We start from the raw sequence: 20689 nt of genomic DNA on the forward strand, positions 1-20689 counted from the left end.
TTGTCCCTTCCTTTGCCAGGATTCCTTTCTTTGTTGCTGCTGGTCAGCGCAGTTGTCGGAAACTTGGTGGCGCATGGGGGGGGGGAGCATGTGAGTCCCAGGGCACTCGTTGCTCATCCTAATAGCGAGCGCAGCTGGTGAGTGCTGCCAGGATCGCCCCCAGAACAGGGTAAGTGAGAAATGGGAGACAAGTGTCAGCATGCCAGAGAGAGGGAACTACAAGGTTCGCAGCAGAAAACAAAACACATTTCTTAAAAGCATGCACAGCAGCCCAGAGTTGGGAAAGGGTGGCATGCCTTGCTCAGTGTGGGGATAGTGGCAGAAAGCCCAAGCAGGAGCGCACTTGTTTTTGGAGGGTGGATGCAGTGCAGTCGTTTGTTCAAGTAGTTTGTTTGGTGAGCTGTCTCCATTTGCATCCAAACGTGACCCTCCTTTTAGGAAATTTCTGCACCATCACACATTCATTTCTGCTCAAATGGTTTCCAAGGTGTGCTTATTCCTCTCACACCAAATTAAAATTAGAAACCACTCCTTGCGCCTGAGTGTGTAGGAAGAAGAGAAGTCCATCCTTCATAGAAGAAACCCAGAGCAGACATTCATGCAGGGGTGCAACCGGGAACCTCCTCCCGGCAGGCATCGATTCTGCTGTATCTCTGCATCAGAAGGGACAGATCCAGTCATCCCAGATGCAGAGACATGTCAGAACTGCATACCTCCGCGGTGGAGGCTGATTGGAAGAAGAGAAAGCCAGAGTGGTGGCAGCAGTTCATGCAGGGATGCAATTTGCAGCCTCCTCAGAGGATAGGTACTTCCTCTGTGTGTCTACATTGGGAATGACTGAATGAGCCAGCGCCACCCATTTTATTTTGTAAAAGTTGCATACCACTTGGCTAGGAAAAAACCCCCTCAAAGTGGTAGAATTCAGAAGCGGGGCAAAATCACCTGCCTTTCTCAGAGGCTGATAGGGAAGAGGCAAAGCTGGAACAGGGACTTGTGCAGAGAGAGAGCAGGCACACTCCTGCATGCAAGAAGGGTTTGTTGAACTTCATTTCTCAAAGCATAGACACTGGTGGATAAAGTGAATTATTTTAAGGAAGGTGTGATTTGGCAAGCGCTTGGACAATGCCATGCTCTGCATCATCACCCGTTTTCTTGTTTTGCTCCATCCTTCCTGTCCTTTTACCACCACCATGGCCAAATAAGACAAAATTCAAATGGTGCTAAAGACACCTTAGAAAGTAGGGCAAGTAGGGGCACCCTCAACCTGCCTTGAGGCTCATTTTAGAAACTAATTATTGGGCACGAGGCAGATTGTCTTAATTGGGTTGGCGGGGGCTGGAACGGGATGTGGACATATTGCGGGCCTTGCTCTGGGAGTGCTGTTTATGTGCCTTGTCCCATCTTGCTGGGATCAGAAGTGCCTCTCCCAAATGTTCAACAGGAAAGGAAGGGGTGCTTTTTATTTGGAGCATTAATCACCCAGCCGTTCACAAGTTTCCACATGAGGATCTGACTCAGAGCCCCGAGACGGCTCCTGCTCAGAGAAGGAGGCTGCGCCCAGGGCAGGGGTGCTGGGTGCTGGTGCTGCAGCCAGCTCAAGAGGAGTCCCTCTGAAAGGCTATCAGATCCCTAACCTCTGAAATGAGGACAGGTGTCTTTTTAAAAGGGAGAGGAAAAAATAGCAAAAAAAGAAAGCAACCACTTTCTATAAACTTAAGTAAAGGAATGGATGTTTTCTGAGTCCTGCTGGAAATATACCAAAGCAAGTCCATCTAGTTTTAATTTAGGAAACTTCCCCCTGCACACATCCCCAAGGGCTGCTACCAGCCATTACTACTACTACTACTACTACTACTACTACTACTACTACTACTACTATTAGTACTCTGCCCTTCTGACCGGGTTGCCCCAGCCACCCTGGATGGCTTCCAACAGATATAGGTAAAGGTAAAGAAGGGACCCCTGACTGTTAAGTCCAGTCGCGGACGACTCTGGGGTTGCGGCGCTCATCTCGCTTTACTGGCCAAGGGAGCCGGCGTACAGCTTCCAGGTCATGTGGCCAGCAGGACTAAGCCGCTTCTGGTGAACCAGAGCAGCGCACGGAAACGCCATTTACCTTTTTATCTGCTTGCACTTTGATGTGCTTTCGAACTGCTAGGTTGGCAGGAACTGGGACCGAACAACAGGAGCTCACCCCGTCGCAGGGATTTGAACCGCTGACCTTCTGTTTGGCAAGCCCAAGGCTCAGTGGTTTAGACCACAGCGCCACCCACATCCCTCAACAGATAGAAGAATGCAATAAAACATCAAACATTAAAAACATCCCTATACAGATCATGCAGATCGTGGGAGGGAGGGAGGTGCTGTTGTGCCTCAGTTCTGCTTGAGAGTTTCGTGTTGGGGACACTCATAGAATTGAAGCATTGCAAAGGTGACCCCAAGGGCCATCTAGTCAAACCCCTTGCATACAAGACACCATCCAGCCGTCTTAGGGACTCCACCAGATTTGTGTAGGGTTTAGTCCTTGCCCTTTTCTTCTCCTGAAGACACCCCACAAGGCAACAGAGGTTTAGGATCAGAGTTTCCTTTCCCAGGGGGATGAGCCCCATCTGCCTCTCACTTCCCTCTTCAACCTGTGCAGAAACGCTTGGTCTCATCTGCTCAATCTACTGGAGCCGGCCTTCACAGGCAGGGGAAGTCTTTAACGCCTTGAGACGACGTTCCAGGGATTGTGGTCGCTTGCTGACAGCTTCCAGGAACCACAGGTGAGAGCTCAGCTGAGTGCAGGGTGGGGACCAAAGGTGGTCAAACGACCACACCTCCCTAACACCCCAATAGTAATAATAGTAATGACAAAAATAAGAATATGATAGAAACATAGAGCATGTGGCCCCTGGAAGGCTCCCTGGGAAGGTGATACGGCCCCCAGGATCAGGATGCAAAGGTTCCGCCCCTCCCCATTATATATATTAAAAACACAGCAGTGCTTAAAACAAACCCCAGCATGGGCTGGGATGCCCTTCCTTCCCTGTCCTTGCAGTCGCTTCGCCCCCAAAGAGATCCGGGGGTCCTGAAAGTGACTCTGCGCCCCCGCAGAGGGTCTGCAAGCGAAATGCGCGCCAGAGCCTTCCAGCAGGTGGCGCCCAGGAGCCGACAAATAGGACACTCCCCCCCCCCCCCAGCCCTTGGAAATAACTCAAAGAAGAAATGTGACCGAGAGATGAAGCAGCAGAGAGTTGGTGGAGGAAGGAAGAGAATTTTTTTTAATGAAAAAAGGAGAACAAAGACCTTGCCAAGCTACCCCACAAAAGGCCATAGAAACGGGTAAGGAGACCGACTTTGATTCTGATTTATTTGCAAATGTTTGGGGTCGGGCTTAGAGAAGGAGAAATATTTGCAACACACCCGGGGGGGGGGGAGCCAGCTGACAGCCTTCCTCTGTTTCCACCCTCTTCCTGACACACACACACATCTGCTCAGCAGGAGAGGCAAAGTTCTTCTGGCGGGGCTCCCTCGTGGGTGGGGGGACCCCTTTGTGGTTTGCGGGGAGAGGCGGGTCGCTCCGGTCTGGGTAATCTGCCTTTGCAATGCATGGCTCCAGACTCATACACTATTTCAAATCTCTCCCTTTTGTCCGCCCGCATCCGCCCTGCCACCCCGCCGCCCCCCCCTCCCGCTTCCCAACTAGTGGATTCCCAAAGTGAAATTCCGGAAATTTGAGGAGGATCCGGATCCGGAGAGAAAGAGCCGAAGAAAAGAGGTGGGGAAAGCAACGTGGAAAGGATCAGAGGGAGACCTGGAAGAAAAGAGACCTCCGGGAGACGAAGATGGGGTGAGAAGCAGCCTTTGACTTTTGCACGGCTTGCACTAAAAGAATTGGGGGTGATGGTTTTTTGCCACTTTCTAAAACAAAAAAACTATGTTTGTGCGGGGTTTTGTTAAAAAAAAGATTTTGCTTCCCATGAATGAACAGATTTGCAACAAAGCCAAACCGCTGAATCGCTCGAAAGTTTCGAGGTCCCGGGGAGAGGCGTTTTTTCTGAAATTCTCTGCCACAAGGTTCTCATTTGGAGCCAATGGATTCTGGTCAGGGCAGCCCCTGCTGCAAAAGGGGAGGATTTATTTCCTCCCTCTTCTCCTGCTGCCAGTGACCTTTTAAACTGATCCTGCCACAGGCTCCCTTCCTCTTCCCCTCCCCAGCCCCCCCTGCTTCTGGCCATCACAGGGTGCAAGAAGTTTCATTTTAAATAATAACAATAGCAATAACAATAGCAATAATGATAACAACAGAAAAAAGTGGTCCTGTTTTCAGTCATCCTCTCTAGCCCTTCTCTGCTGAAAGGCAGGATGGATCATTGGGCGCCTCACTCTGCTCAGTGACTAGTTTCACCTGACCCCCAGTTTTGGAGAAAGTAGGGTGGAGCACGAGGGTCAGCTGGCCTCCCCGCCCCCCTCCCGCCTCACCATTACCTCCACAAATCCCATCTTGCAACCCCCACTGGGGCAACTGCCTGTTGCTCCTCCAGCCTCTCTTTCCTTGGGTGCAGGGGTGTAGGCCCAGGGCCTCTGCAAGGTGCCTTGGAGTGGCTAGGATCCTGCCCGCTCCCCTGGCTCTTCCTCTGCTGCTCTGGGCGGCCGGGTGAGGTGCGCAGGCTCTTCTGGCAAAGGTGCAAGGGGAAAGGGGGCACCAATATGGCTCCTTGCCAAGGGCGCATGGGAACATGTGCAAAATGTGAAGCCAGCTCTGGCTGTCCTCGCAGCAGGGCAGGATTTGAACCTGGGACACCCAGCTGTTGAACTCTCATAATCAATTTGGGTTCTGAGCAAGCAGGGTGTCCACAGGGCGACCCAGTGAAGTGTTCAGGAAGTGCGCCAGTTTAGCTGTATATTCTAGGTGTCCTTTAGCGTGCGTTCGTGATGACTTGCGCTCATAATGGCATCGGGGCGGATACGTGTGACCTGGCTTTCAACACTATTGGCACCTGCAAGAGTTTTGGGTTGGACATCCTGAAAATTTTCATATCCCCAAAGTTCAGGGTTTGCTTGTTTATTTTTCTCTTTGCAACTTTGTTGCAATATCACTGCAACGCTGGGGGGAGTGAGTAATAATGCAGAACAATGTGTAGACGGTCAAGGATAACCACCACTAAAGGCACGATTATTGTGCCAATGACATGGTCGTTTTGGGCACCTTTAGTCAGGAAATAATAATATTGCAGAAATGCTAAATGACTCAGGCCCCAAAATACCTTAAAAACTGCCTCCTTCCCTACAGACCCTCTCAGGTCCTGAGGTCAGAGGGGGCCTCTTGGTAGTTACTCTGCTCTCAGAGGTGGGGGGCGGCCCAGAGGGATCAGGCCTTCTCTGTGGTGGCCCCTAAGCTGTGGAAATCCCTGCAGAAGGACATCCTGCACCTTCATTGTCTGGCTTTTGGAGAATGTTAAAGACTTCCCTCTTTACCCTGGCTTTCAATGCTCAGGGTGTATGTATCTAGAAGCCACCTTGTTTTAAAGGGTTGTAATTGGTTTTGTGTTGTTTTAAATACAGTGGTACCTTGGTTTAAGTTACGAACTATTCGTTTTCCGAACTCCGCAAAACTGGAAGCAGTGTTCTGGTTTGTGAACTTTACCTCGGTCTAAGAACGGAATCCGAACAGTCGAAGGGCACCAGCGGTGGGAGGCCTTATTAGGGAAAGTGTGCCTTGGTTTAAGAACGGACTTCCGGAGTGGATTAAGTTTGTAAACCGAGGCACAGGCAGCCCCCTGTTTATGTGGTGCTTACGTTCCCAGGCACCTTGCACCTTGTGTATAATTGAAACTCGTTGGAAAAGCTGGCAAGCACCCATTCCAGTGACATTTCAGTGACGTCTTATGATGTTTCTGGGTCACTCCTGGGTTCGGTGTCCCAGTTTCTGATTTGATCCTGGAGTGTCCTGCTTTTCTTTAGGACGTCCCTGTTTTCATGGGGGAAATGTTGGAGCTATGTGACCCCCAAGCCAAGGAGATAAGTAACTAGACAACCTTTAGAAGACTCCTGAAGGCAGCCCTGTAGAGGGAAGTTTTTAAAAAATGTTTTATTATTGTTTTATATATGCTAGAAGCTGCCCAGAGCGGCTGGGGAAACCCAGTCAGATGAGCGGGATATAAGTAGTAAAATTATTAATAATAATATTATTGTGGAATAGGACATCCTTATTTTCATCAGAGAAATGTTGGAGGGTCACACACATCTTGAATGCACAAATACTGGGGGCTGCCTGTACAGTGGTACCTCGGGTTACAGATGCTTCAGGTTACAGACGCTTCAGGTTACAGACTCTGCTAACCCAGAAATAGTACCTCGGGTTAAGAACTTTGCTTCAGGATGAGAACAGAAATTGCGCAGCGGCAGCAGGAGGCCCCATTAGCTAAAGTGGTGCTTCAGGTTAAGAACAGTTTCAGGTTAAGAACGGACCTCCGGAACAAATTAAGTACTTAACCCGAGGTACCACTGTATTGTGTTTTAACCCAGCCTGGGACCTTTGGGTGAAGGGTGGGTAATTAACAACAATAATTAATACATAATACATCCACAAAAAAACTGCAGTCTGGAGAGGCCCTTGCAGAAATATGACACAATTGAAGCTAAGCAGCAGAAAGGCTCATCAATGCAGGAATAGTGCATTAGTGATGGGTTTATACAGAACTGTCCACTCATCATCGTTTTTCAGTGGGGCTCCATCAACTCCACACCCCAGTTCTGCAAGGCCCTTGTAGACCCCATCAGTTTTGGCATGGCGGAAAAAGAAAAAATGAAATACGTCCAAAGCTGGGGGGGGGGGCAGTAGACAGGGGCACACGCTCTCTCCCTGGTCATGAAAAGAGGAGACTGAGAGGAGACTGGAAACCAAGCCAGATGAGGAACAGTTGAAGGATCTGGGTGTGTTTAGCCTGGGAAAGAGGAGACTGAGAGGAGATAGGAGAGCCATATTCAGACCTCTAAAAGGTTGTCACATGGAAGAAGGAGCAAGCTTATTTCCTCCTGCTCTGGAGGGGAGGATTGAAGCCATGACTTCAAGTTACCAGAGCTGTCCGAGAGTGGAGAATGGACTAGCTAGGAAGGTGGTGGCCTCTCCTTCCTTGGAGCTTTTTAAGCAGAGGTTGGATGGCCATCTGTTATGAATGAACTAGCTGAGATTCCTCATTGCAGGGGGTTGGGCTAGATGACCCTTGGGTCCCTTCCAACTGCAGTTCTATGATTCTATGAAAGTGATCATTTGACAAATGGGGACAATGCTTCTGCCCTAGCTGATCTGCGTGGACCTCATGGGCATGTGGGGATGTAAAAGTGGAAAGAAAAAAGGATCAGCCACTCTTTTGCGAGAGACTAAGGAAGTGAAAGGATTTTCTCTCTTATTCTTATCCTATTCATTCATTCATTCAGTTTGTATCCCGCCCACCCTCCCAAAGGAACCTGGGGCTGCACACCACATTTATAGTGATGTTAGAACTCGTGTTCATGGTCCTTCCTGTGAAAGTGCATAGAACTATGGAACTCGCTGCTGCAGGAAGCAGCAATGGACACCAGCTTGGAGGGCTTAAAAAGACTGGCCAAATTCCCGGAAGAGAAGTCTATTGGCAGCTACTGCCCACAATGGCTGGGCTCAGCCTCCATGTTCTGAATACTGGTTGCTGGGAACCATAGGAGGAGAGGCATGGGTGTAGCCAGGGAGCAGTGGGGGCAACTGCACCTCCCAAATCAGGTGAATAAAAATACTTTACTAAAAGTAGAAATAATCAGAATATTTGCAATTGAAATGCTTGCCGAGGTCACCTGGATGATGTTGTGGCGCATTCTAGCAACTGGCAACCGCCCACTGAGCAATAGGCGTCACTTCTACAAACTGACCAACAGTGTTGCAGGTAGCTTGGTCCTGCCCTCCCCGACACAAATCCTGGCTACGCCCATGAGGGGAGGGGGCTCTCATGCTTATCTAGATGGACCCTTGGCCTGATCCTGCAGGGCTCTTCTTAGGTTGGAATGGAGCTTCCAGGCCCAGAGGCAGTCTATCTGAAGTTCTATAGGGTATTTTGCTGCTATGAGGAGTAGACTCTTTGGCCTGATCCACGTGAACCTTCTTATGTTCTTAAGAGGGCGGCCATAGTTTCAGGGCAGACTGCAGACTGCTTCCAGGTGTGCTGACTTCTGGCGCCAGAGGCTGAATTAAGGGAGTGCAGCTGCTTCGCTTGCACTGGGCGTGGAGCCTTCGGGGCACCACAACTAGGATGCAGAATGGAAGGCGAGAGGGGGGCTGTGTGCAAAAGTCCACCCACTTCTAGCTGCTCCAAGCGGAATTGTCCCTGGCTCTCCACACCGTTGGAAGCGCTGTGCTTATTCCTGCATGCATGACCCCCGCCCACCCCGCCCTCATTCCCCACATGCACCGGTGAGCATGGGGTTGTTCAGAGCCATCAGTGAGCGTTCACCACAACCCCCAAACAGATGCTGTTTTACAACCTGGTTTGACATCAAGCTCATAAATGGCGCTAATAGAACTAACTCACGATGATGATGATGATGCGGTTTTAATGACTTTATTTTATTTAAAAACCCAAACCCTTTCCAGCCACTCTCATTTGAGCACTGTGGTTAATGGCACTAATTGGAAAGGCTTCTCATTCTCCCTTTTTTGAATCATTAGGCCGGGCTTCCTCAACCTTCGGCCCTCCAGATGTTTTGAAACTACAATTCCCATCATCCCTGACGACTGGTCCTGCTAGCTAGGGATCATGGGAGTTGTAGGCCAAAAACATCTGGAGGGCTGAGGTTGAGGAAGCCTGCATTAGGCCGTGGGTGTGAACAATTGCTTCAAGTAACAAGAAAGCAGATTCCAGCTCAGCATTAGGAAAAAGCCTTCTGACAGTAAGAGCTGAAGGACGCTCCTTCCTGGGAGGTTTTTGAGCAGAGGTTTGGGGGCCGCCTGCCATGGATGCTTCAGCTGAGATTCCTGCATTGCAGGGGGTTGGACTGGATGACCCTTGGGTCCTTTCCAAGTCTATGATTCTACGATCCTGTGATTCTAATACCTGTGACCCTGCATTGGGCTGCACCTGACAGACCTCACTAACTTCAGTCCGTTGATTTATTGAAAAAGCTTCCCTTCTCCTGGTCTGTATCGACCAGAAGCATCTCTCTCAGGTTTCCAGACTCCTCCTTAGCTGTACCTGGGAAGGCCAGTTCCTGAGCCTTTTATCTTCTTCTGAATTCTGCTCACATGTTCTCCCCTATAACCTTTCCCCTATAAACCTTTTTATTGTCAAGAATGAAACAGCTCTGTTTTCCACCTGCTCACATGAGATTGTCCTGATATTTCTCTAAGGGTTGAGTGGGATTCCTCCGCAAGGTGCGAGCTCCGTGGACATAGTGTGGGGCTCCTGCCGTTCCGTTTGAGACAGGATGTGTGCCTCTGACCAACCATATTTCCTGCATGGGGGGGTTGGGGGATACCCTTCTCATTCTACGTTTCAGGGCAATGTGCATGAAGCCATGTGAGCTATAAAAAAAGAGAGAGGCGCAAACTCTCACCTTGGCCGGTTCAGCTGAGCTGACTCAGCAGGCACTGGGCTGCCTGCCAGCTCTCTGCTGCGTCTCCTCCGCTGCCTCATCGGATGTGAGGCAGCCGCGGGAAGCGAAGGCAGGGAGTTTGCAAAGAAGGCTGTCCTCCTCCTTGGAGACTCTGTCCAGGGCTTGCAGGGTCCGCAAAGGGCCATACCTAGCAAAAAGCTGCAGCAGATCATGGAGAGCCTTTGGGGAAGGGTAGAGGGAGGAGCAATATATGGATATATTGTCCAAAACCACTTTGAAGCCCATATCCTGATATCTGTTTCATAGTTTTTGACCTGAAAATATATTATGAATCATGTTGTGTGTATGTGTGTGCTATGCAAAAATCACAATGTGGGAAAAACCATGAAGCCAGCCGATGACTCTATATAGTGCCATGCAGTGCTTTTTGCTGGGGGTACACAGGGGTACATTTTGTGAATCTAAGTTTGGCCTCATTGAGGGGCATTATTTCAACATTGTTTAGATGGAGCCCAGAGATTGGGGCCCATCGCCAAGGGCCTCCTGGTGGTTCCCTCACTACGAGATGGGAAGCTACAGGGAGCCAGGCAGAGGGCCTTCTCGGTGGTGGCTCCCGCCCTATGGAACGCCCTCCCATCAAATGTCAAGGAGATAAAGAACTGTCTAACTTTCCAAAGACATATGAAGGCAGCCCTGTATCAGGAAGTTTTTAATGGTTAATGTTTTGTTGTTTTTAATATTTGGTTGGGTGCCGTCAGAGTGGCTGAGGCAACCCAGTTGGATGGACGGCATATTATTATTATTATTATTATTATTATTATTATTATTATTATTATTATTCCTCTGGCAGCACCTGTTGCTAGCAGCACTGTGACCAGACAGTGGGTTTCCCCAAACCCTGGTCCTCAGGCCACGGAAGTATTTCTTTATATAGATGGTGCAATAGCTCAGTTGGATAGAGTGTGGTGCTGATAATGCCAAGGTTGCAGGTTTGGTCCCCGAAGGGACAGCTGCCTATTCCTGCATTGGGGGGGTTGGACTAGATCACAGGTGTCAAACACAAGGCCCGCGGGCCGAATCCGGCCCGCCAGACCTCGTCATGTGGCCCGTGTAGCCGCCGTTCTCGCTGCTGTTCTCGCCCGTCCAGTGCACCATCGCCTGGTTGTGCGCCACGTCGCCTTTCAGCACGAAGGAGGTGGTGAGCAGAGAGGCCGCCTCCAGAGGTCCCCCGCCGGCACGACCCCGTAGGCCGCCCGCCTCGTCCCATGGGCTGTCGCGTCTCTGGCGGCGGCTCCGGTCCGGCGGGCACGCCGCCCAGGAGGCGCCCAGCGCGAGCAGCAGCAGCAAGCGGAGTGGAGCTGCCCGGCCGGACGCTCCTCCGCGCGCCCCAGCAGCTGCTGCTGCCGCTATGCTCGGCCTCCGCTGCGCCGCCGCCGCCGGGCAGGGATGTGAGTCTGGCAGGCAAGGCGCGGAGGAGGGGAGGGAGGGAGCCGAGATGGAGGCGGGAGCGCGGCGCGGGAAACAACGTCCCAGCAGGGCTTCCATGCCCAAGCGAGGCGCAGCGCCGCCCTCTGCCTGCGGGCCCCACCGAGCCCCGGAGCCCGGCCGGCCGCCTTCCCCGACGGCTGCTGGCAGCAGGGCTGCAGCGGGCGCGCCGGAGCAAGTGGACGGAAGCCCGGCGCCTGGGCAAGCGAACGTCCCCCTCAGCCTCGGCTTGCCACGGAGGGCAAGGGGAGGCGGCTGCCTCAGGCAGCAGGATCCACAGGGGCAGCTTGGCCCGTCGTGGAAATGTGCTTCCTCCACCAGCGCCAGATTTGGGGCCGCGCAGGCGCCTCACCCGCCCTGAGCCAAGGGAGCACAAAATAATGATAATGATGCCTATTTATTCTATGGGGGGGACCAAATTTTGTCCTCACTCATGGTGGGTGCCATATTACCAAAGTCGGCCCCTGCCCCCCCTCAATGGGATTTGAAATCCAGGGATTTGAAATCCAGGGATTTGAAATCCAGGGAATTGAAATCCAATAAATTCCTAGGAGTGCCCGTGTCCGTACTGAGTAAGCCCCTCAGCCCCTAAAAGCAGACGATACCAACTTTTCAACATTGTGATAGTGATGTTGTGATACGGTAGCGATATATTGCAGTGTTGAAAGCAGAGGGAGGAGCAAGCAGCATTGGCCCCTGTCAGAAACTGGGGTGCAACTGGCACATCTCCCCCCCCACCAGCGCCTGGCACAGGGAGGAGGCAGCAACAGGCGGAGAAGGAAGAGAAGGTGCAGACAAGCCCCAGCCACAAGACACAGTCCAGTAAAGGTGCCCTCAGACTGGGCCTGCACAATGTTATGATACATCACCACAGGGGCAGACTTTAGTAATCTTTCATAACAGGGGTGTCAGCCTGAATAAAATATTGAGGGGGGGCAGGTAGGCCCCACCTCACATCATCATCATCATCATCATCATCATCATCATCATCATAATTTATTACTGGTCAAAGACCAGCTCGAACCTCACATAATTTATCACATGCCACACACACCCCATTTAAATGTAAAAGCCCATCAACTTCAGGGGTCTCAGCCTGCTCAAATATTTTAGGCCGATACAACCGGCCCTTTGAGGGTGACCAAACTGCTGATGCGGCCCCCGATGAATTTGAGTTTGACACCCCTGGACTAGATGACCCTTGGGGTCCCTTCCAACTCTACAATTCTATGATTCTATGATTTTGTGTTCCATGTCGGGATGTGTCTGCCCCCCTCCTCAGCCGTGGCATCCAAGGAGAGGCCCTCTCAGGCCAAGGGCAGAGATGAAATTCAGAGAAGAGGGGAGGAAGGGGCAGAGGCACACAGGAGGGCATGAGGAGGGAGCTGGTGAGGCAAAGGCACAATTCACCAAACCTGAAGAAGAGGCAGATTTTTGAGGTTGCAGAAAAGATGGCCCTGAGGGAGATTTGCAGATTGGAGGTTGCAGGGGAGGGATGAAGGGAATGAATGCACAAGATCTGTTCAGCCCACTGGTGGTTTCCACCTTCTCTCGCTTTCCCTCTTCCTAGCAGCCCCCCCCATTGCAAAGCCTCCCATTGGATGAGTGAGGTGGTCAGCAGAGACCAATCAGAATCTCCTTCCTCCCCTCACGCCCCCTTTAAACACAGCAGGGAGGGGTAGTTTGGAAATTGCGGGGGGGGGGAGAGGAGGAGTACTATTTTAATAACTCATGTGGTCAGGGATGCTGCTGGGCACCTGCTTAAAAGTTGGAAGGAGAGAGACAGAGAGAGAGAGAGAGGGAGGGAGGGAGGGAGGTAGGTAGGTCTTGGCAACAGGAGCCCAGCGACCCCCTTTCAGTGTTTTGGCAGGGAAGAGTAGATCAGGTCATACTGGAGGTGCAAAAAGCCTTCCTTTCTTTCCCCAAGGGGGATTGAAAAAGAATAGAATGAAAAAAGCGCTTCCCACGAGACCAGGCTAGTCTGTGGAACTAGCGGCCACTCAGTCTGATTGTTGTAAAAGTGGATTTGGTAAATTCGTAGAGGAGGATAGATCTGTTGGTGACTATTAGCCACGGCAGCTGGATGCGTCCTCCGTATGCAGAAGTCAGTCTGCCACTCATAGAACTGTAGAGTTGGAAGGGACCATGAGGGCCGTCTAGTCCTAGCCGCTGTGATGCAGGAATCTTTTGCTCAATGTGCAATGGAAGTTGCTGGGGAAGGTGGCAAATTCATGTTGGGTGAAGCTGTCACAATGGCTCTGCCCTGCCTATTCAGAAGTAATGCTTCTGTTCTGAATATCGGTGGCTGGAAACCGCAGGAGGGGAGGGGAAAAGCATCGCTCTTGTGCACAGGATCCTGCCTGCAGGTTCCCCACCACGGGACCAGATGGGTCCCCTCTGGTCTGATCCTGCAAGGCTGTTCTTAGTCCCCTAGAGATTGCTTTGCATCCTTTTCCAGAGAAGCTAGCAGAATTTAAAGCATTTATCCATCGCAGGCTGTGACCCCAGGGTCCAAAAAGGCCTGCCCACTCCCAATGGACTTTCTCGCCCCGCCCAGAGTTTGATTCATAGAACTGTAGAGTTGTGAGGGACCCTGAGGGTCATCTAGTCCAACCCCCTGCAATGCAGGAACCTTTTTGCCCCAGGTGGAACTCAAACCCCCAACCCTGAGATTAAGAATCTCTTGCTCTGCCAACTGAGCTATCCAGTTCATCGGAGGAAGGCCAGGCTACGAAACCCAGGCATGCAGATAGGACTTGGGTGTGGAGAGGGATTTGGCCTGGCAGCTGCTGATGTCTCGGGGAAGGCGGCCAGGAGAGAGGCAGAGTTAATGAAGGGGGGGGGGAAGTGTGGACAGGAAGAGATGCAGTTGCACACATGGCTGGATGGCAGGGGTTGCCGTAGTCCTTTCTCTACCTCCTCCACTCTTTCATCTCTTCCTTTTTTTACCCATTCCTGTTTTTAAAATAGTTGCTTTGAAAAACCTGAGGGAACCAGGGCAAGGGAAAATTTGCCTGTGGAGTAGCTGTGCAGTGGATTTCTCTCTGCAAATGGCATTTATTTCCATGTGGCTGGGTGGAAATATCTCAGCCCCCCCCCCATACACACACACACACAGAGAAAGAGAGAGACCAGCAAAGTCAGGCATTGTCAGCATCTACTGCTGTGAAGCCTCTGAGCTCAGAGAAGAAAACGGGGAGAAGGAGAGGCGGCTGGCCTGACCGGAGGCTATTTTTAAACAGGCTTGAAAGTTACCGTGGAAAAGGGAAGGCTGGGTGCATTGCCATAGAAGCATAGAATTGTAGCGTTGGAAGGGGTCCTGAGGGCCATCTAGTCCAACCCACTGCATTGCAGAAATCTTTTGCTCAATGTGGGGCTCAAACCCACGGCTGTGAGATTAGGAGTCTCCGCTGGTTAGAGCATGTTGCTGATGTTAATGCGAAGGCTGCAGGTTCAAGCCCCGTAGGGAACAGCTGGATTGCAGGGGTGGGCTAGATGATCCTCAGTGTCCCTCAGTGTCCCTTCCAACTCTACAATTCTATGATTCTGTCCCAGCTTTGCACTGGAGCGCTTCCCCAGGAGCAAGGTTGTGAGAAGACCCCTGTGGCAGGATCAGGCCAGTGGCCTGTCTAGCCCAATGTCCTGTTCTCAAAGTGGCCAACCAGTTGCCCCCATGGGAAGCCTGCAAAGAGGACCTGGGTGCAACAGCATCAACTCTGGGTTTACTTTTTATTGGGGGGGTGAGCAACCTGCACCCCCAAAACCATATGCAGTCCCTTTCGTGTATGTGACAAGGAAGAGAGGTGCAAGGGGCAGCAGAAAGGGGGTTTTGCCAGAAACCCATGCACAGCATACATTTATCCCCCTAAAAAGGAATCATGGGAACTATAGTTTTCTAAAGGTGCTGGGAGTTAAGGTGTCATGGGGGCATGTGCTACAGCTCCCAGAATTCTAGGGTTGGGATGAAAACATGCTTTGAATGTGTGTTGTGTAGGCAGCCAGACAGAGAAAGGGGCCCTGTGGCCCTTGGCTCCATCCACCGTGGCCAGGCAGCCCCCAGCAGCAAAAAGCTTCACCGCTGTGGCCCTGCATGCTCCGACCGGTTCGCCCTTTGCGCTGTGATGCCTCCTCTCTCTGTGAGGCTGGTTTTATCAGCATGTCCCCCCTCCCATTCCCATCTCCTCACTGTCCTTTGTCCTGCTCCTTTTATATCTAAAGAGATCCATTCATTTCTTTTTGCTATGCTCCCAGCATCCTTGCTCTCTCTCTCTCTGCAAACAATCAAGCGCCAATCTTGCACGCTTCAAGAGTCCCGAGGAGCCGGCATGCGGAGGAGAATGCTCTCTCGCATGCACGCACGCGTGCGCACGACCCTCTGCCCCAGGACACGCACACCCGCTCACATGTGGAGACGCTCCTTTCTCCCCGCTAGGCCCTGCTGGTGGCCGGCTGGTTTCTAAGTGCCTCTTCAAAGCCCTCCGCAGCCGTGCGTGAAGCGCTCTCCCAGTGCCTCCAGGCAACCAGAGGCTGCTGGCATGCTCCGAAGAATGTCCTGGGCTGAGCATGTCGAGACAGCAAAGCTGCAGTCCCAGCGGCTGCTTCGCGTGACGTCCACCTGCTTAACTGGCCCTGCTCTGTCCTCTCTCAAGGGCCACTTTGGAGGCAGACATCCTTAACTACAAACCTCAAAATATGGGATCGCCTCGAAACTGGTGCCAAAGCTTTGCAGTTGTTTTGCGGCGAAAACCCCACGTTTGTGGGGTCCTGCAAAACATGGGGGTTTTGCTGCAAAATGACTGCAAAACTTTGGCACCAGATTCAACAGGATCCCAGATTTTGGAGTTCGTACTTAATGAAGCTTTGCAGGCAGATCAGAGGGAGTGTGACCGCTGAGTCGGGGGGGGGCACTGCAACTGTGACATAGTAGGCGTGCAGAACGGGAGGTTGGGGCATGGGGAGTTTTGGACTTGCCGAAATTTGAAAGTCCAAAGTCTGCCCCTGGTCGCTTTCAGATTGTTGCTCTTTTGCAGGGTAATATGGTGTAATAATAATAATAATAATAATAATAATAATAATAATAATAATTGTTGTTGTTGTTGTTGTTGTTGTTATTTCGATTGCTATTGCTATTGTTGCTGCTGCTGCTGCTGTTATTATCCCAGCCACTTTGGGCAGCTTCCAACATATATAAAAACATAATAAAGCATTAAGTACAATGGTACCTCTGGTTACGAACTTAATTCATTCCGGAGGTCCATTCTTAACCTGAAACCGTTCTTAACCTGAGGTACCACTTTGGGTACCTCGCTATGGGACGCAGGTGGCGCTGTGGGTTAAACCACAGAGCCCAGGACTTGCCGATCAGAAGGTTGGCGGTTCGAATCCCCACGACGGGGTGAGCTCCCATTGCTCTGTCCCTGCTCCTGCCAACCTAGCAGTTCAAAAGCAAGCCAAAGTGCAAGTAGATAAATAGGTACCGCTCTGGCAGGAATCATAGAATCATAGAGTTGGAATAGACCACAAGGGCCATCGAGTCCAACCCCCTGCCAAGCAGGAAACACCATCAGAGCACTCCTGACAGATGGTTGTCAAGCCTCTGCTTAAAGACCTCCAAAGTAGGAGACTCCACCACACTCCTGGGCAGCAAATTCCACTGTCGAACAGCTCTTACTGTCAGGAAGTTCTTCCTAATGTTTAGGTGGAATCTTCTTTCTTGTAGTTTGGATCCATTGCTCCGTGTCCGCTTCTCTGGCGTTTCCGTGCGCTGCTCTGGTTCGCCTAAAGCAGCTTAGTCGTGCTGGCCACATAGCCCGGAAGCTGTACGCTGGCTCCCTTGGCCAGTAAAGCAAGATGAGCGCCGCAACCCCAGAGTCGGCCATGACTGGACCTAACGGTCAGGGGTCCCTTTACCTTTACCTTTACAGTGGTACCTCTGGTTACGAACTTAATTTGTTCCGGAGGTCCATTCTTAACCTGAAACCGTTCTTAACCTGAGGTACCACTTTAGCTAACGGGGCCTCCTGCTGCCGCCACTGCGCAATTTCTGTTCTCATCCTGAGGTAGAGTTCTTAACCTGAGGTACTACTTCTGGGTTAGCGGAGTCTGTAACCCAAAGTGTTTGTAACCTGAGGTACCACTGTATAAGGCATCTACCTATATTCCTATATTTTACATTGCAACTGTCATGGGGGGGAAATGGGGTGTCCCATTTTTAATTGCGACAGCATGGCAGCCAATTGGGGTTCCGTGCTCTCATGTGATTTTGGGATATGATCCTGAAAAAAGCTTTTCCCAGGTCTACACTCTCACACAGATTCTGTGCTTAACAACATGGGAGGTGCAGGCCTGTCCTACATCAGTGTTTGCATATCCAGTCTGAACATTTGTGGGAAAGAAGCAGACTTTGCTCCCCCTCCCCCCCCCAGTGTCCCTATTTTCCAGGGACAGCCTTAGATTTACAGAAGCCGTCCTGGTTTCTGATTTGATCCTGGAATCAGGGGTGAATGAAGGCTAACCGACACCCGGGGCGGGGCAAACCACTGGCTGCGCATGCATTGTGCCGCTACGTACGACACATGCATAGCATCGTTACATAGGGCGCATTGTGTGGTATCGCTACATACAGTGCGTGCATGCGACACTGCGCATGCGTTGTATGTAGCAGTTTGCCGCTGGTGCCGCTTGAATGCCGTAGGGACGGTGGCGGGATCCTCTGCTCGTGGCGCGTGCATGCGACACTGCGCATGCGTTGTATGTAGCAGTTTGCCGCTGGTGCCGCTTGAATGCCGTAGGGACGGTGGCGGGATCCTCTGCTGCAGCCACGAACGGAGGATCCTCCGCATGCGGCGCCTATTGTGCCACCGCGCCCAGGGATGGCGGCGTGAGCTCCCCGCGGTGTGCCTTCTTGTCACCCCTCCAGACATGGCACCCAGGGCGCATCACCCCCCGCCCTCCCTTGCGACACCACTGCCTGGAATGTCCCATTTTTCGTTAGGATTTCCCTATTCTCATCAGAGAAATGTTGGAGTGTTATGCAATCCTCAAGCCAAGGAGATAAGTAACTATACAACATTTAGAAAACGTCTGAAGGCAGCCGTGCATAGGGAAGTTTTTTAATGTGTAATGTTTTATTATGTTCTCTACGTTGGGCTACCTTTGAAGGTGGCCCGGAAACTACAACTAATCTAGAATGCGGTAGCTAGACTGGTGACTGGGAGCGGCCGCTGAGACCACATAACACTGGTCCTAAAGGATCTACGTTGGCCCCCAGTACATTTCTGAGTGCAATTCAAAGTGTTGATGCTGGCCTTTAAAGCCCTAAACAGCCTTGGCCCAGTATACCTAAAGGTGCGTCTCCATCCCCATCATTGAGCCTGGACACTGAGGTCCAGCTCTGAGGGCCTCCTGGCAGTTCCCTCCTTGAGAGAAGTGAGGTTACAGGGAACCAGGCAGAGGGCCTTCTCGGTGGTGGCGCCTGCCCTGTGGAACGCCCTTCCATCAGATGTCAAAGGAAAAAACAACCACCAGACTTTTAGAAGATATCTGAAGGCAGCCCTGTTTAGGGAAGCTTTTAATATTTGATGAATTATTGTATTTTAATATTTTGCTAGAAGCTGCCCAGATGGGCGAGGTATTATTAATAATAATAATAATTACAGTGGTACCTCTGGATGCGAACGGGATCTGTTCCAGAGCCCCGTTTGCATCCTGAGCAGAACGCAACCCGCGTCTGCGCATGCCGCAGTTCACCGCTTCTGCGTGTGACGTCATTTTGAGCGTTTGCGCATGCGCGAGCAGCGAAACCCATTCCATTACTTCTGGGTCACTGCAGAATGCAACCTGAAAATGCTCAGCCTGAAGCGTATTTAACCCGAGGTATGACTGTATTATGTTTCTGTATACAGTATGTTGTAAGCCGCTCAGAGTGGCTGGGAAACCCAGTCAGATGGGCAGGATATAACACTACTACTACTACTAAATAGGATGACCCTATTTTCATCAGAGAAATGTTGCAGGATATGGATATGTCCCTTTTGTGCATTAGATCTCGAACCCCCAACCACCCTGGCTTCCTTCCTTGTTTTGATTCCCAGATGGGGTTGCCAACTGACCAGGCTACGCTGCTCCTCTTTGCCTTCCCCTCCTTTTTTAAAGAGCAGCCTGGCATAAAGAAATCAGCAAAGGGAGTTTGTTTCTGGCAGCGGAGCAAGAGCCATTGTCTGCAGCCTGAACGGCTGGTTGGAAGCATCTGTAAGCAAGCCAAAGAACGAAAGAGAGAAAAAGGCAGCCTGCAGACTGGGGGTGGGCGGGGGACGTGGCTTGCTGCAATGTGCGCCTGTCATGGAAGTGGGTGTGGGAGTCACACAGTCGGCAGATCAGTCCCTGCCGCTTGGGACCTCCAAACCCTGCCTCCAGGGGTGTGGTGCGCCAGGAGAGGGTGGCAAGCGTGGCGGGAAGATCCCAGGATGATCAGAGAAACATCTGAGCATTGCAGGGTAGTATAGTTTAGTATCAAAATACATTTTTATTTATTTGCAGAATGTGGGTCAGAATCTTTTCAAAATAAGAGAGGATCTAGCGATACTGAGAACAAATATGAAAGACCAGAAAACAGCGAGGCTGTTTGTGTTGATGAGGAAATGAGTTTGTCTCAAATTAGACTCACATTATTATTATTATTATTATTATTATTATTATTACTGCTGCTGCTGCTACTACTACTACTACTAAATACCAGCCTTCATCAAAAGATCTCAGTGTGCTTCACAGAAGAAAATACAAGATAAAACACAAGAAAATAATTGAACCAAAACAGCAAGACCATAATAACCCCCTTCCCACAGAAGGATATTAATCGCCCAAAGGCCTGATTGAAGAGGAACGTTTTTGCCTGGTGCCTAAAAATATAGACTGAAGGTGCCAGAGGTGAACCTCTCTGGGGAGAGCTTTCCCCAACCAGGGAGCCACTATCCAGAGATTGCCCAACAGAAGCAAGCTCTGCCTCTGAGTTTGTATACCTACTTAATATATATATTCTTTATTGAAAAACAAAAAGTACATAATTACAAGCACGGGTGGCACTGTGGGTTAAACCACAGAGCCTAGGACTTGCAGATCGGAAGGTCGGCGGTTTGAATCCCCGCGACGGGGTGAGCTCCCGTTGCTCAGTCCCTGCTCCCGCCAACCTAGCAGTTCAGAAGCACGTCAAAATGCAAGTAGATAAATAGGTACCGCTCCGGCGGGAAGGTGAACGGCGTTTCCATGCGCTGCTCTGGTTCACCAGAGACGGCTTAGTCCTGCTTGCCACATGACCCGGAAGCTGCACGCCGGCTCCCTCGGCCAATAAAGCGAGATGAGCGCTGCAACCCCAGAGTCGGTCACGACTGGACCTAATGGTCAGGGGTCCCTTTAGCTTTACCTTTACAAGCACACAGAGTAAAATAATATACAAAGAAGAAAAAGAAGAAATACCATCCATTTATATATATATAATTGTTTTTATTGGAAGATTTTCATGGATCGCAAAGGTGCATCTATCATCTCTGTTTTCAGTTCTAGAGTCCTGCCCACAGGTCAGTTATATTTGTTGTGCGACGCTGGTATCATATGCATTGTGAGGTTGTGAGGAAATGATTTGTGC

At 50.9% G+C, this 20689-nt stretch overlaps 1 protein-coding gene across 3 annotated transcripts in view; it reads left to right on the forward strand.

Moving 5' to 3' along the window:
- The first annotated feature begins 3165 nt into the window (after positions 1-3165).
- HOMER3 (homer scaffold protein 3) overlaps positions 3166-20689 on the forward strand; it is a 37350-nt gene continuing 19826 nt past the window's right edge. For all 3 annotated transcript variants that reach the window (XM_081177971.1, XM_081177972.1, XM_081177973.1), the window contains exons 1-2: positions 3166-3324; positions 3689-3832. Coding sequence is in view for 1 of the 3 variants with exons in the window: in XM_081177973.1 (XP_081034099.1) it covers positions 3828-3832 (5 nt within the window). In the remaining 2 variants the exon portion in view is untranslated. The remainder of the gene's footprint in view (positions 3325-3688; positions 3833-20689) is intronic.

Source organism: Podarcis bocagei (assembly GCF_964188305.1).
Source record: "Podarcis bocagei genome assembly, chromosome: 18".
Taxonomy (NCBI): domain Eukaryota; kingdom Metazoa; phylum Chordata; class Lepidosauria; order Squamata; family Lacertidae; genus Podarcis; species Podarcis bocagei.